We start from the raw sequence: 14,072 nt of genomic DNA, 5'->3' as shown, positions 1-14,072 counted from the left end.
AAACAGCAAACAATTAACTTGCAGTTATGCACTCACAGGCCGTTTTAATACCTGGTTAATTAGGATTAAAGTGGCTCCATCCCTCTTTTTGAATTTATGTGCTGACTTTTTTATTTGCAGTTGCAAAAGTTGCGCCTTTAAATATCCGTAAGTCCAACAGTTTTCTCGTTTTATTCCTGGCAGAAAGATAAAGATACTAAGAGAAATACATGTAGTGTCATACCCCTTTGCAATTTAAATCTGTAATATTTAAATGGGAGAAAACATAGTTTAAATGTGGTCAGGGGACCTTTAGGGCCTAACACACCTTAACCTTAACTGCTTATCTTGGTCCTAGAGTAAGGGCTTTTCTGTTCTGGAATCTACTTGAAGCTCTTAAATTACCTCACAACTGCAACAATAATGCTGGTCTTTTGGCGTTTTGCTCTTGTAAAAAGTTGTGTTTATTTCTCCTCTGAAGATGGTGAAAGCTGTGAATTGATTTGTCTCTAATTTTTGAGGGAATTGCATTGTAAAGTTCCTTTGTCTCCTTTGTTGGCCCAGATTTCCATATTTTCAGTTTAATCCTATAGTAAAAAAAAAAGTTAAAAACAGATGTTAGCAGAGTCGTGTTCCATTCAACTGTTTTTAAGGAATGTATTCAATATGATTGGCACGCGTATCTCTTGTTATAGATAAGGTCCGAAACTTCCCAGTGTAGCTTGCCATCACCAGTGTGTGAATGTGTGTGTGAATGGGTGGATGACTGGATATGTAAAGCGCTTTGGGGTCCTTAGGGACTAGTAAAGCGCTATATAAATACAGGCCATTTACCATTTTACCATTGCCATAGCTAAATCAGTACCAATCGATAATCTCTAAGGTAGTGAGTTTTGTTGTGTTATCCTTTTAGAGTGAACAAAACACTAAACACAAAACTGAAGGGAAGAAGACGGAGAAACTTGATGCTAATGTATCTCTAAAATTTGGAATACAATTTGTCAGTGTAGCCAGTCATTTATTTGAGTGGTTCGGTGTTTTCATTGGCCGCCATTTAGCGGATATCAGTCTTTTTTTCTTCCTACACCCAAAGATGCCTGACCTGTGAACCTGACTTATTACACATTGAACAACAGTGTTAAAATCCTGGCATCAATCCACTTCCGGTCATTCAGAAAGTTGAATTTTCTTCCAGAAAGCTGCTCTTCTTCAATATTTCATGACACAAATGAATACAAGTTGAACCCCAGCCTTTACTGAGACTCTGCTTTGAAATTTCCCTGGAGAAAAGGCGCAGGCTGCACACCTCGCATAATAAAACACATGGTTTATTATCAATATGATAGAAATGAAATCACTGGACAATTAGAAGCATGTCTACCCATCATCAGCACCATGACAACAGCTCTATAAGAACAGAAAAACACTGGATGAGTCCTGTCCCCCAAACGGCTCACAAAGGTCAAATCACAGATTAATAGGCCTACTCCAAAATAGCTGGCGCACCTATTTACACAACCATCCATTTAAATTAATATAAATAAATATTTACACACATAAATTAACACCTCTCCTCCTCTCCTTCCTCTTGTGTTAAATAACCAGACAACCCTGTTTCACATATAGATTGCTCATCACCCAATCTCACAATGCTTTTTCTGTGTGAAGACAAACACACACACACAGACAAGCACACACTCACTCAGGCACACAGACACAATGTTGTTTGTTGGCTGCTCACAGCATCTCAGTCTCACAGGATGCAGGCAGGGGGAGCGAAATGAATGTAACACAGTAACCACCATGTCCTCAGGGGAATGAAAAGAACGTAACACAGATGAAAAATCCCTCTGTGCTCTCTGACACTGGCCCACGGGTGTCTTCCTCTGCCTTTTTCTCTCTGCCGAGCCTTCCCCTTCCTCCTCCACCTCAGCCCCGTGCGTGGCAGGTCAGTCGCAGGGGTGTAAAGCTAGAAGTAACGGTGTAACGCCTCTGTCTGTGTGTCTGCCTCCTTCTCAGCTCTCGATCATCACTCCCCTCCTTCTCCTGCTTCATTTCCGCTGCTTCTCCTCTTTGTCGCCGGTCTTGCCAGCATCCCCGTGCCGGTTGTTGGGAGGGTTGTTGAGAAACATCTTGTCGAGTCCTTTGAGAGCCTCGGTGAGGTAGTTCTGCAGGGCGGTGAGTGCAGCGCAGATGGCGGGCGAACCAAAACCATGTGTGATTAAGGAGAAGTGGGAGAGGCAGCTCTGGATGCCAGGCTCCAGGATGGGGGTGGGCCTTGAGTTGCCCAGGGGAGTCCTGTCCTGGGCCAGCAGGTCTGTGAACTCCTTACACAGCTGTCTGCAGGAGAGAAGACACAACAAGACGTCAGGAGGGAGCTCTGCATCATCTTAGGCTTTCCCCAAAAGGGTTTTTGGAAAGCTGATATATGACAAATAACTGCCAGTTTGCTGTCATTAAAACAAAACACTGATGATTTATTCAGGATTTCCTCAAGAAGGTTATTAATGACAAAGCTGACACAAAATGCAGAGCAGACAACATCATATTAAAAATCTCTAAAAGCCAATATTCGAAAATTACCACACAGGCACAATAAAGAACATCCCTCAGAGCCCAAGACTTCCTTGGGGCCCCAAAACATTAGCTGCACATAATTAGATTTGAATTTTGATTATTGAAATTCTTTGTAGGCATTTTTAACACTAGAACTTTATAAAGTAACTAACACTTTACCTGATCCTACAGTACTTAAGACTTTCTGAGTCCCATTCCAGATGTAAATTGTGCAGGCATGCCTAATTGCAAAATGTAACTAAATGTCCCCCAAGAGCAGACTGAGAGCTTTCTCAGTGACAGTGAGGGAATTTTGTTGCATTGATTGCAGACTTTCCTCCAGCTCTTCTGGAAACCGCAGTGAATACAATCAGTTCATATGCTGGAATCACATGTTGCTATTTCACAGTTCAGTGTTTGCAAAAAGAAACAAATTGACTCAAATCTCCATGCTGGTTTGACTTTCACATTTTTGGAAAATCATGCCCTGCAGCTGTGGTTCTCAAACTGTGGGTCATAAAACCACAGCAGGTGGGGCAAGGGGGGGGGGGGGGGGGGGGGGGAATGGTATGAAACTAATTTCATTGTTGAGTTTGCTGACACAATTGTGCAGTGTTTTATCAAACTAAAATTCAAGTTGGATCATTTTTTATTTTTAAAAGTGTGGGGTGTAGAGTGTGATCCCCCCCCCCCCCCCCCAGCTTTTGAAGGGGGCACATCAAAAAAAAAAGTGGGACAACCACTTCCCTGTTGAAACACAGCTCAAAGACAGTAATGTTGGAGGCATGAATGCTAAACTGCAATGTTAGTTTTAGACTTCCCTAAAATGAAAGCAATACCACTCAAACTAAAACTGCTTGCAGAATAGAGCGCTGTGCACCGAGTAGGCTGCATTAAGTTTTCAGCAGTTTAGTAGACGGCTGAAATAATGCAAAGCAAGCTGTATAGATGCGAACTTGGAAATGACCCCCAAAATTATTCAGAACAGTTCCAAAACCCAGACTAATGAAATTCTTTAGCAGGTCCTAAAGGCGGCACAGCTCTACCCACCTTTCCAGAAAGGAAAGAATACATAAAACAGCTCATTTTATAATTTGAAAAATTGAAGCTTATTTTAAAATGTAACGCATTGGAAGAGGAAGATGATTGTGTGTGTGTGTGTGTGTGTGTGTGTGTGTGTGTGTGTGTGTGTGTGTGTTTAAAATTCCATTAGGTATTATTTATTTAGAACAAATTGATAGTAGCCATCATTAGTGTTGCGTAATCATATCCCTCTAAATTGAAATTTACAGTTTTTGTTTTGTTTTGTTTTTTGTCACTAAATGTTTAGACTCAGAGAACATTTTTCAAAAGCTAAATTCACATATTTCCATAGTATGAGGATGAAGGCTAAGGTTACTTATCATCACTCAGAATGACCTAAACGTCACAGAGTAATGTTATATATTAAAAACCTCATGACCTCACAGAGAAAAACCCACCACTCTGACGACTCCCTTTTGATTGTGTTCAATGAATAAACTTAACAGAACAAAAATTAACCGTATTATGACTTAAGGGGAAAAAAATCCTGCTTATACCTTTATTTTTTTTTAACTCTTTCTTTTTTCCCCAGTGCTCCCCTCGTGAACCCTTACATATTTTCTTTCAGTTTTGCCTTGTTTAACTCTGTTTAACTCTCATGAACAAGGCATGAACATAAAAGCAGTCTGTGATTAACACCTGCACCTGGAGACAGGGAGAGCACGAGTTCAGTTCTAGCATGGGTGTTTGTGTTTTTATGTATATTACAAGCATTTTACCATTCCCATTTCCCTATTTTTGTAGAGAAGATAAACATTTTCTTCCTAACTACTTTTGACACTTAAAGCATGTATTGAATTTACATACAATTCAGTACAATTGAATTGTATGTAATTCAATCATTCTCAAAGATCAGTCATTCTGATCTATGAGGATGTGAAATACAGTGATATAGCAGAACCCAGAGAAACAAGGGTAATTTCAAATATTGCATATTTCCATAATGGAGAAAATGCATACCCCTTCAGTGAAAATAATGCAAAAATCATCCGATTAAGAGTTTTCTAAATGAATAACTAATATTTAGATATAAGAATGTGTGGTTAGTAACATGGATCTTAATTTTTCATTGGATTTCAAGTGCAACTGTAAAAGAAAATAACCTATTCACCTAGTTCTCCTTGTTAAATCATCCCCTGGTTTTAGGCTCACATTTTAAATTCAAGAGACCTCCTTCTCCCTCTTCCTCCCCCCTTTCACAGATTCATACTTGCACAGCCCGTGCGCACACACCCTGTAAGCGGCCTAAGGGCAGAGCTCCAGCAAATGAGTGACAGGCTGTGCAGGCCGAGCCCAGCTGGGGTTAGGGGAGTAGAGAGGAGAAGCCGCCACCCCGGGCTACACTCAAGGCTCTCGCTGTTGTTTTCTGACGACTTGAAACACTCCACTGCTAAATAATGAATTTCTAACAGGCAGCACTGATGCACAGTATTGGAACAGGTTTCAATCTGAGCATCAGACATCCACCACCAAACACATTGTACATACTGAGCACCACACAAACACACACTCACACACACATAGACGGACAGATGGTTTATGCAGGCTAGCAGACAACAACACTTATGCAAGCTAAAAATATAAGCTTCCTGAGTGGAGGACTTTTATAAATTAATTTCAAATCTTCAACACTTATTTAGAAAAAAAAACCTATCTTGCCCATGTGCACTCAGAAGAGCCTTAATTAAATTCCAGGATCTCCTAATTATTAATAAAAAATATATCAGTACAAGTAACTTTACATTAGTGCAAATAAAACAGATTATCTCTAAGACCAGAAACTGAGGTCAGATATAGAAACATCAGGGTTTGTGTTTATAGGCTGTGTTAATAGTGCCCCACCTCACCTCAAGATTATTCTGTGAAAAAGCTGCTTGTAAGGAAGCTAATGTGTGCACAATTTGTCCTGATAAAAAGGGTAAAACTGATGTCTTGTTAATTTTGGTTTAGATTCTTGGCTTTATTTTAGCTCATTTCTCAAATACTTGACCTGACTTTAACTGCCCTGTTTTTTCTGCATTGCAGTTTTTTTCCCCCAGTCAGCCATTTAAATACAAGTTAGATATAGTTCAGTGGGTTTCATTAAAAAAATATCACAATTTCCTCTCCAAATGCCACTAAGGCAGAGTGGACTATAGGATAAGGCACAGAGTATAGCAGGGGTTCACACCCTCTGGGTTTCTTAAAATGGACCATAAAGACCTCAGGAAATGAGACTGGCCTTAATTTCATAATAATTTAATTCTCCCTAAATGTACCTATTTGCAGAAAGTGATTGCCCTGTGCTATTCAGAATGTATGTGTAAATGTTATGCAATTTCAATGGACAACAAAACACAAGGACAACCGAAATGCTACCAAAAGGCAGTAATGATGTGTAAACCTTGTCTAATGGGAAAAATCGGAAACATTTAAATTGCAACAAGAAGTCTGAATTAGAAGCATCTGAGACATATTGGACTTTTAAAAAACCCAAACATTTAACTTTATTTCTCTTGTTGCTCTTTTGTTGTTTGTTGGATTTTTACTCCTTGTTTTTTTGCTGACTTGAAGTATTGCAAGGTGGTTTAGGGCCCAGTCTTTCTGACACCTTACTTTCAACAATGTCCTGCTGTGTCTGAATGTGTCCTAATACTAAAAAAGCCATTTGAATTATAATTCAGCATTACGTTCTCGCACTTCAATCCCATCATCATCCTCCATCCACTTCTATATGGTGCAGTGCAGACAGTCTATATCCTGTATGAGAGAAAACACCCATAAAGGCTATGAGAGAACAGAATCTAATCAAACGCTCCATCAAACTCACTTTGTCGCCAGCAGCATGTTTTTCCGTGTGTGCAGCTCGTTGGGGTCCGCGTGCTGGCGGTTGAGGTACTCGCTCACGGCTTTGGTGGGAAACTCCGTCTCGCAGATGTAACCGAAATCCCGAGCCAGGTGGACCGCTTCACCTGTGGGGGAAGGTATTAGATGTCTTATATATTGCAACTGTAAATATAAGTACAAGTACAAGTACAAACGAACAAGATCTTTCGGTTCACGAGATACTGGCTTCAATTAAAGTATGAGTATTGTCAGGTGTCATTTAATTATTCATATGATCATTTTTTAACTCATTAACGTCACTGACAAAAAGCCGTATCTTTTTAGGCAGAACCCTCCCACAGCTGTCCTCTCAGCTGACTCAAAAACACTTAAACTGTTTTAAGTTTTTTATTTTTTATTTTTATCATGTAGACTAAACATTAGTACCTTTTACTTGCTGATTAATATTCAAAATGATCCACTTTATTTTGGGTTATACTGTACAGGCACGAATAAAACATTCGTGCAGTTTATATATTTAAAAGTAAGTCGTCATCACTCAAAAGAAATACTTTCTTTAAAAAGTAAATTCACGTTACCTGTTTTTAGTAAGACACAGGCACTCGGTCTATATGTTGGTGTAGCCAAAGGCATGGGCCCAACCTCCAGTCTTTAATCCGTTAATTTAGCAGCCTCAAACACATCTATCGGTAATGAATATTTCCCTGGCTACATTTTAACAGACATTTTATGAATAAAGGCGCATTTTCACGCATGACTTTTATAATCCCAGATTTTTGCAATTCATATATTTTTTCTCGAGTTTTCACATGATAGAAACTTTTTTTAAAAAAGTTATTTTTTTCTTATATATTTTTTGATAAATGACGCTATATTGAGTTGTGCTCATAGCCAGAAATCCGGTTACAGGGAGTTGTGGCGGTGTAAGGGGAAAGCAGAAGGGGAATCCTGAAACTCTTGAAAACAATAATAAAAAAATAAAATAAAAATAAAGATTTGGCTTTTATCACCAAAAAATGAGTCGGTTACCTTCCACGAGTGATGTTAGTAGTGTGACATTGGCAGCTTTGCGTCTCCCAGCAGGTAGATTCAGTCCAATCTTCTCCAGCTTTTCTCTCAGGCATTTCCCACCGTTTTTAGACTTTGCTCTGCAGAAAAAAGGAGGAAAGCATATGAACTGTATTTAAAGTAAAACTTACGGCGCACACATGTTGGCGAAATGTCATAAATCGCTCCAAATTAACAAACAATATTTTAATATGTGCTCTGGACAACATTTATTTAGCTTGATCTCGTCTACCAGTTAATGTTAAAAAAATCTATATGGCATAGCTTTTCATGCTTCTCATAGTCTCATTAATAACTGCTCCTGCAAATTAAATGCACACAAGTTTTTTCCTCATAGTTTCTAGAGGTTATTCCTGAACTCCACGTTGTGCGTCAACATGCTTTAAGGCTACATCCGTACCTTCTCAACACGCCCCCCAACAAGGAGGCGTTGAGGCACTCGGGCGGGGACAGTCTCCTCTGCACTTCACCTACGGTCACTTTATACTTTGAAGTGGAGCTGAGCAGCGACAGGCGGCCTGGTACCGAGCAGAACACCTCGTTTATGTTCACGGTCACTCCTCCGATCAGCCCGTCCTTACCGAGCATCAGGGAACCCACGTTCTTGGGTGGCATGGGGACTGAAAGAGGAAGGTTAGAGTGGATTTCTTACATAACGTGCTTTCACATTCAGGGGGCACAAGTTTGAAATCTTTACATCACTCCTCTGTGCCAAACTTTGCTCAGTGAGACCACGCGCGCAGGGGGCGGCCCTGGCCTAACGAAGCGCCCACGTGCCGGGCATTTGCTGTTATTTAATGTCGCGCGACATTCTCATTACAGCGTTATCGATTGTTGATTGGCTCACGTTCTCAAATCGCATTAACCACCTCCCTGTCTTTTCTCCACGGCCGGTTTAACACCCACCAGCAGCACTGGATGCTTCTTCATCCCGCGCGCTAATGCTCTTGTTAATGTCGTGAAGTAAAGGGGAAACCGCCAGCCAGCCTGCCTCGTGGATGCGCGCATATAAGGGCCAGTGCGAGGGGGTTTTGATGGCTCCACGGGGGATAATGCCGCAGATTAGCTCTAAACGAGCTCACGAGATCTCCGTGAGCGATGCCATTTATTACATCAGCGGCTTAAATGCCCCGCGGGGAGCTCAGTCACTCAACATCCCGTAACTAAATCACCGCACATCATCAGAGCGGCAGCGTGGCAGCCTGTCAGCGACACACTGCCTGATAGTCAATATACCAGGGTCGTTACCTCGGCTTCAGACTCCTCATCCCGGCCCCCAAAATACGAGAAACTCCATGAATAGACTCGGCGAGAACGCCTTTTCCAGTTAAGGTCACAACCATACTGATCATGACATTTCCCGAGGGACTGGGCCGGAGGTTACACACATATCCATACAATAAATCATTATAATTCATAAGAACCTATCCAAATATCCCAGGAGTGAAGAAACCCAAATAAATTGTCTTGAGAATAGAGCGCGCGTATTTCCTCTTTCCACCTGTGATATTCTTCAATTATTACTATATATATATATTTTTTTTAAAGTAAGGCCACATTGCCCAGAGAACAGAGATGTGTGTCTTTGTATTAAAGAGAGAATGTGTGTTTCTACCTTTCTTTATCACTGATTGATCCAGGATGCTCGTCCCGTTGGTGTCATCAGCGGTCTGTTTAAAAAAGAGAGAAGATAAATGCAAAACATTCAACCCTGTTGTACACAAAGTTAACCAGTGATTTACCTGACAAGCCTCAATCACACAGTCCAGCAAAAACAAAAAAGAAAAAGAAGAAAAAGAAAAAATATTCATGTAAGGTTTCAAAAGGAGGGGGCGGAATACACGTTTGAGCTATTTGTTTTCAGACATCGGTCCAATCTAGCTCATAATGCAGTGCTTTCATTCATCACGACGTGGTTAGAAGCAGCTATTCCCACACATTCAAACCCCCATCATTCATCAGTGTCATTCATCATCTTGCCAAATAAATTGTTAAATAGACCGGGTGTTGTCACGAATGCGTCACAGCCAAATACAAAGAAACAAATATGCAAAAACAAATTTATATGGGGGTTAATAAATGCAAAACACAAACACGGAAAGCCCGAAATGAGAATCTATTGTGGAGGTTAAATGGCAAACAATTCGTGATGGCTGTGCCCTGAGGGGGGAAACGAGTAGAAAATGAAAATCCTACACAGCTTTACAATAAACCTTTTTCACTAAGTCTTTAGTATCTCGCTCTGTGAATTTATAGCGTTTTAGCAGCAAAGCAAGACTCTAAGAAAGGAAATAAACAGCAAGTAATAATAATAATAATAATAATAATAATAATAATAATAATAATAATAATAATAATAATACATATTGCGTTAAAAACGAAAGTAAAAAATATTCTTTACTTTGTTATAATTTAATGTCATTTAATCTGCGTAATTTGTTATCGTCTTTGAAAACTATGTCTAACGTGTTAAACTATGTTAAAATGAAATTTTAAATAAACCGCGAGGAACATTTAATTTACTGCCTAAAGCCAGATTTATGATGCTTTATTTGCAAACACATGTTTCTCTTTTGATTTAAAAAAAAAAAAAGTCTTTCTTGGGTATCTCAAGTCTTTTTTTTTCTTTTCTTTTTTTAAGCTTTGAGCCATCCGTTTGGCTACAGCTGCTGTGAGCATCCAGCCCTGAGGGAGCTGCCCCAAGTTCACTGACCTTAACTCTAAAGGCACGAGAGTCATGCGTAGACAATGAACAAGACAACTGTCAACATATATCCTTTCTTTTCTTCCAGTGAAAATTGGTTTCCATTTTATTTATTGCTTATTTTTGGGTGTTGTAAATGTGTCTGTTTTAGTTCAATTGAAGTGTTTTTGTTGTCAGGGGAAATGGGGAAATTCACCGTTATAATGTACGTTGTTTATATCTACAAACTATGAACTATTCAATAAATTGTGAATAAAAGTAGGGCGAATTTTCTCCTCGATGGTTCAAGTCTGAGGATTTGCCATTGTCTGCCTGTTCTTAAACATGATTTCTTAAAATTATATGACATAATTGGAGCAGGAAAATCTGAAATTATGTTATATGTGCATTCAATCTCTGCAAATCTCAGCTGTGCCTTTAACTTACCGGAATATCCTCCATACCGTGCAGCCCGTGTAGCAGTCCGTCTCCCATACCAGGCTCCAGTCCGGGGTGAGCGGAGTGAAGAAGCACATCAGGCCGTCTTACACCTCCGTAGTCCCGCCGTGGGTCCAACCCGGATAGCTGGGGCAGCGAGGCCCGAGGCTGCGCCAGCAGAGCGGAGCTCTCCATCCGGTCCCCCGTGGGGTCTTGCCGCTGACGGGCTCCCCATGCTCCCTGTTGGCTCTGGTGCAGGGAGTTCAGGGAGTATGGGTCGCTGACGTGGGAGTACGGATCCTGGCTCTGGTAGTGAGCGAGCGGCTGGTACGGCGGAGGAAAGTACGGCGGCTGGAAGTCCGAGGAAGGCGCGTGAGACAGCGGTGGCGCGCTGGAGTAGGGTCCCGCATGCGACACTGAACCCAGCTGGGACAGCCGCGAGCTGTGGCTCGAGACACCGTCATGCCGGTCCTTGAACAGGATGCAGAAAAGAACAGAAAAAATTGAACCAGTTGTAGAACTGGAAGTACAATTTAAAGAAACGAAGGCCCAAGATCATTTTGCAAATTGCCTCTGGTGATGTAGCCAAAGAAGCCTAACTGGCACTGAAACTCCTGAACAAAAACACATAAGAGCCTGGAGGAAAAAAATGTCACAGCCTAAATTAAACTGTCTCACAACTAAAAACCTGCCAGCCATATCTACGGGGTTTACCGTTTGCGTAAACGAATTCTGAAATACTCTGAAGAAAACTCACCGCGGTGGAGTAAGGATGAACTAACATCTGTAAACCTTCTGCCGGTGTATCACAAGCGGGTTCACGGTAGAATAGCGGTGTAGGACGGAGCGTGTAGGGCCGATACAGCCAAAATCATCCCAGGTAAGAATGAAGAGTATCTGCAGGCACGGCCCGATCTACAACACCATTCAGAACCTTCCTCCGCCCGGAGCTGCCACCGCTCTGAGTGTGAGCACCGAGCTCCCTCCTCTACCCCCGGTATACGGTGTAATTGTTATTCATGACTGAGACTTACAGGAATATTAATGTGCGCGAGGCAGGGGACTGGCGACACATGGAGCGTGAAGCCTTTCGCGCAACCGTGAGTGACGTTGAAATTCCGTGGAGAGCCGAAACGACGCGCGAACAGCAGGAGATTGAAAGAGGACTCTCTCTCGCAGGAGAAAACGAACAGGGTATCCAGACCCGTGAGGAATCCTCTGTCACATAAAATACCGCTCTGGGGCCCCTTTATATATAAAAGCTGACGCAATAAAGCGCACTTTCTTGCCAGTGGAGACACTTTTGCGCAAATAATTTCTGTGCAAACAGACTTTTTACGTTAAAGAAACCAATAGAAGACAATATGGCAATAAAAACAGGCCTTGTTGGGTCGACTATGAGACGATTAACAACAGGTTTTCAAGTTCTCTTCCAGCCGGGTTAGTCAACGCCAAACAAAGCGGAAATGCATCCAATAAAGCAAAAAAAAAAAAGAGAGAGAAAAGAACTTTGAGCTGACGCACAAACCCACAGTAACCGCAAAAGAGCGCATTAGCCACTTTCAGATTTTACTCTGACTTTTCACCCCAACTTCACCCCACCACACTCACACTCTTGAAATTTTAAGGCAGCTCAAGTCATATTGCAGCTGCCAACCGAAAACAAACGCACACCCGAGACAAGGCAGGACGCGTGAGGGGCTCGTGTGAACTCAGAAGCAGCGATTAAACTTTGCATTGTAGACCGTTCAGCCTCTCCTCTTTGCCCTCTTGGGTGACTTGTTTAACAACATTATAGCCTCCCCTCCCTCGCGCCGTGGGAGAAAAACCATGTGTGGCACGAGACAAGGGCTTCCCACCGGGCTCAGCCGAGGGGCCTCGCGAGCTATACCCTTTCTTCGTCTGCTTTGTGCTCGAGCCCATTCAGCGCGAGCCGGGGCAGCGTTTTCGCCCCCGCGCGCGTCGTATTTCTCACTTTTTCTTTCTCCTTTCCCCTCACCGTTTTTTTTAAATGATTGTTCTGGGATCAAAGCCAAGTCATTTACATACTCCATAGGCTACACATCATCACCCTGCTCTGACACAGCGGTTCTCCACCTTATTTGTCTTTCGCTGTAATTTAAAAATGTCAAAATGAGCTTTTCATTAGTTACTGGGTCACGTTGAGGTCCTGGGAATGAGCTTATAGTCCTTGCACCTTATTATTTTTTTTATTATGTTAAAAAAGATATTTAGATTGCTTTAAATATTAATTTACCCCAAAGCCCAAAGTAAAATCTGACTGATTACAGCCCTCATGTAGGCAGTGTCACATATCTTATGTACCCAAAACTGAACACTGCACCACAGCGACAAGCACAGCTTAAAATAATGTGAGCACTTGAAATCATTTCAGCACAAATTAATCCGTTTTATGCCTGAATAAATCTGTCATGTGCCAAATGGTTCTCCAATTCATATCCACAGTCATCGCAACATGAATACGAGGCCTTAAAGCCTCGTGGAAAACACTTCACTCAACAGCATCCAACAAATGAACTCCAAAAGCATGTCTAGTAACTTCATTTAGTCTATTTCCCCCGAGTCACAAACAGCTGGACGGTAACGTTACCTCATAAATATCTTCATACTTGACATTCTCAACTAGTTTCCACAGCATGGTCGCTTCTCCGGTGTCGGTAAACCGAATGCAGCCAAGTGAAGAAGGGATGCCTCAACTCTCTCTCTCTCTCTCCCTCTCTCGCTCTCTCTCTCCCTCTCCCTCCCTCCCTCCCTCCGCCCTCCGTACCTTCAGACAGGCTTTCTGAATGGGGAACCCCTGTATGGAGTCCACTGCTGTAACATTATATAATAATAATAATAATAATAATAATAATAATAATAATAATAATAATAATAATAATAATAATAATAATAATAATAATAATAATAATAATAGGGCAGGTTAAAAGCAGCAGGTAACTTTAATACACGAGTGTGGTGTGTATCTTCGTACACACAGCACTGAACCACATATAGATTGTTTACTTGTTGGACACTTATGCAACTCTTATGCATTGTTAGATTTTTTTTTGTACCTTGACTTTCATCTCTTTCACTGTAAATGTTTGTAATCATATGTGATTAAAAAAAACAACGAAATTAAATAAATAAAAATGATTAATTAGGTCGTTATCTAATGGAGCACTAATGGGATACTTAGTAGATTTCTACATACACATGTGACAATGCGATAAAGTTTAATTTTTTTTCTCAACATTTCTTTTGCATCTATTTCGTAATATTGCTTTACATAAAACATACCCTTAAAATCCATATATTTATGTCTTTTACTGTGAGTTAAAAAAAAAAGATTTACATTATGATGCTATACGAAACAAACAAACGAACAAAAAAAATCCCCAAAACTGCAGTCTTCCTGAGGAGTTTCATGGCTCTA

At 41.1% G+C, this 14,072-nt stretch overlaps 1 protein-coding gene across 2 annotated transcripts; it reads right to left on the bottom strand.

The window, feature by feature from the left end:
- Positions 1 to 1,289: 1,289 nt before the first annotated feature.
- Positions 1,290 to 13,373, bottom strand: tfap2b (transcription factor AP-2 beta). Of its 2 annotated transcripts, none has more exons than XM_026143167.2 (7): positions 13,245 to 13,373; positions 10,643 to 11,104; positions 9,128 to 9,182; positions 7,913 to 8,132; positions 7,474 to 7,592; positions 6,428 to 6,569; positions 1,290 to 2,319 (listed from the first exon to the last, which is right to left on the bottom strand). In XM_026143167.2, exons 1-7 carry the CDS (start codon positions 13,290 to 13,292, stop codon positions 2,031 to 2,033), a joined length of 1,335 nt encoding a protein of 444 aa, XP_025998952.1. In that variant the 5' UTR covers positions 13,293 to 13,373; the 3' UTR covers positions 1,290 to 2,030. The 2 variants fall into 2 exon arrangements, with proteins under 2 accessions (XP_025998952.1, XP_025998953.1); XM_026143168.2 differs by lacking the exon at positions 13,245 to 13,373 and adding an exon at positions 11,391 to 12,482.
- Positions 13,374 to 14,072: the final 699 nt, after the last annotated feature.

The sequence above is a fragment of the Astatotilapia calliptera genome, chromosome 15, assembly GCF_964374335.1.
Source record: "Astatotilapia calliptera chromosome 15, fAstCal68.1, whole genome shotgun sequence".
NCBI lineage: Eukaryota > Metazoa > Chordata > Actinopteri > Cichliformes > Cichlidae > Astatotilapia > Astatotilapia calliptera.
Note: the sequence above shows the minus strand (reverse complement) of the source record. Positions and strands in the feature narration are given on the sequence as shown.

What these genes read in the sequence shown, in the direction of transcription:
- tfap2b (XM_026143167.2), bottom strand. Translation starts at nt 13,292, where the DNA reads ATGCTGTGGAAACTAGTTGAGAATGTCAAGTATGAAGATATTTATGAG. An exon ending in ACTAACATCACTCGTGGAAG is followed by an intron (nt 6,570 to 7,473) that starts GTAACCGACTCA and finishes CTTCCCCCACAG; the next exon opens with GTGAAGCGGTCCACCTGGCT. An exon ending in AACATGCTGCTGGCGACAAA is followed by an intron (nt 2,320 to 6,427) that starts GTGAGTTTGATG and finishes TCTCTCCTGCAG; the next exon opens with ACAGCTGTGTAAGGAGTTCA.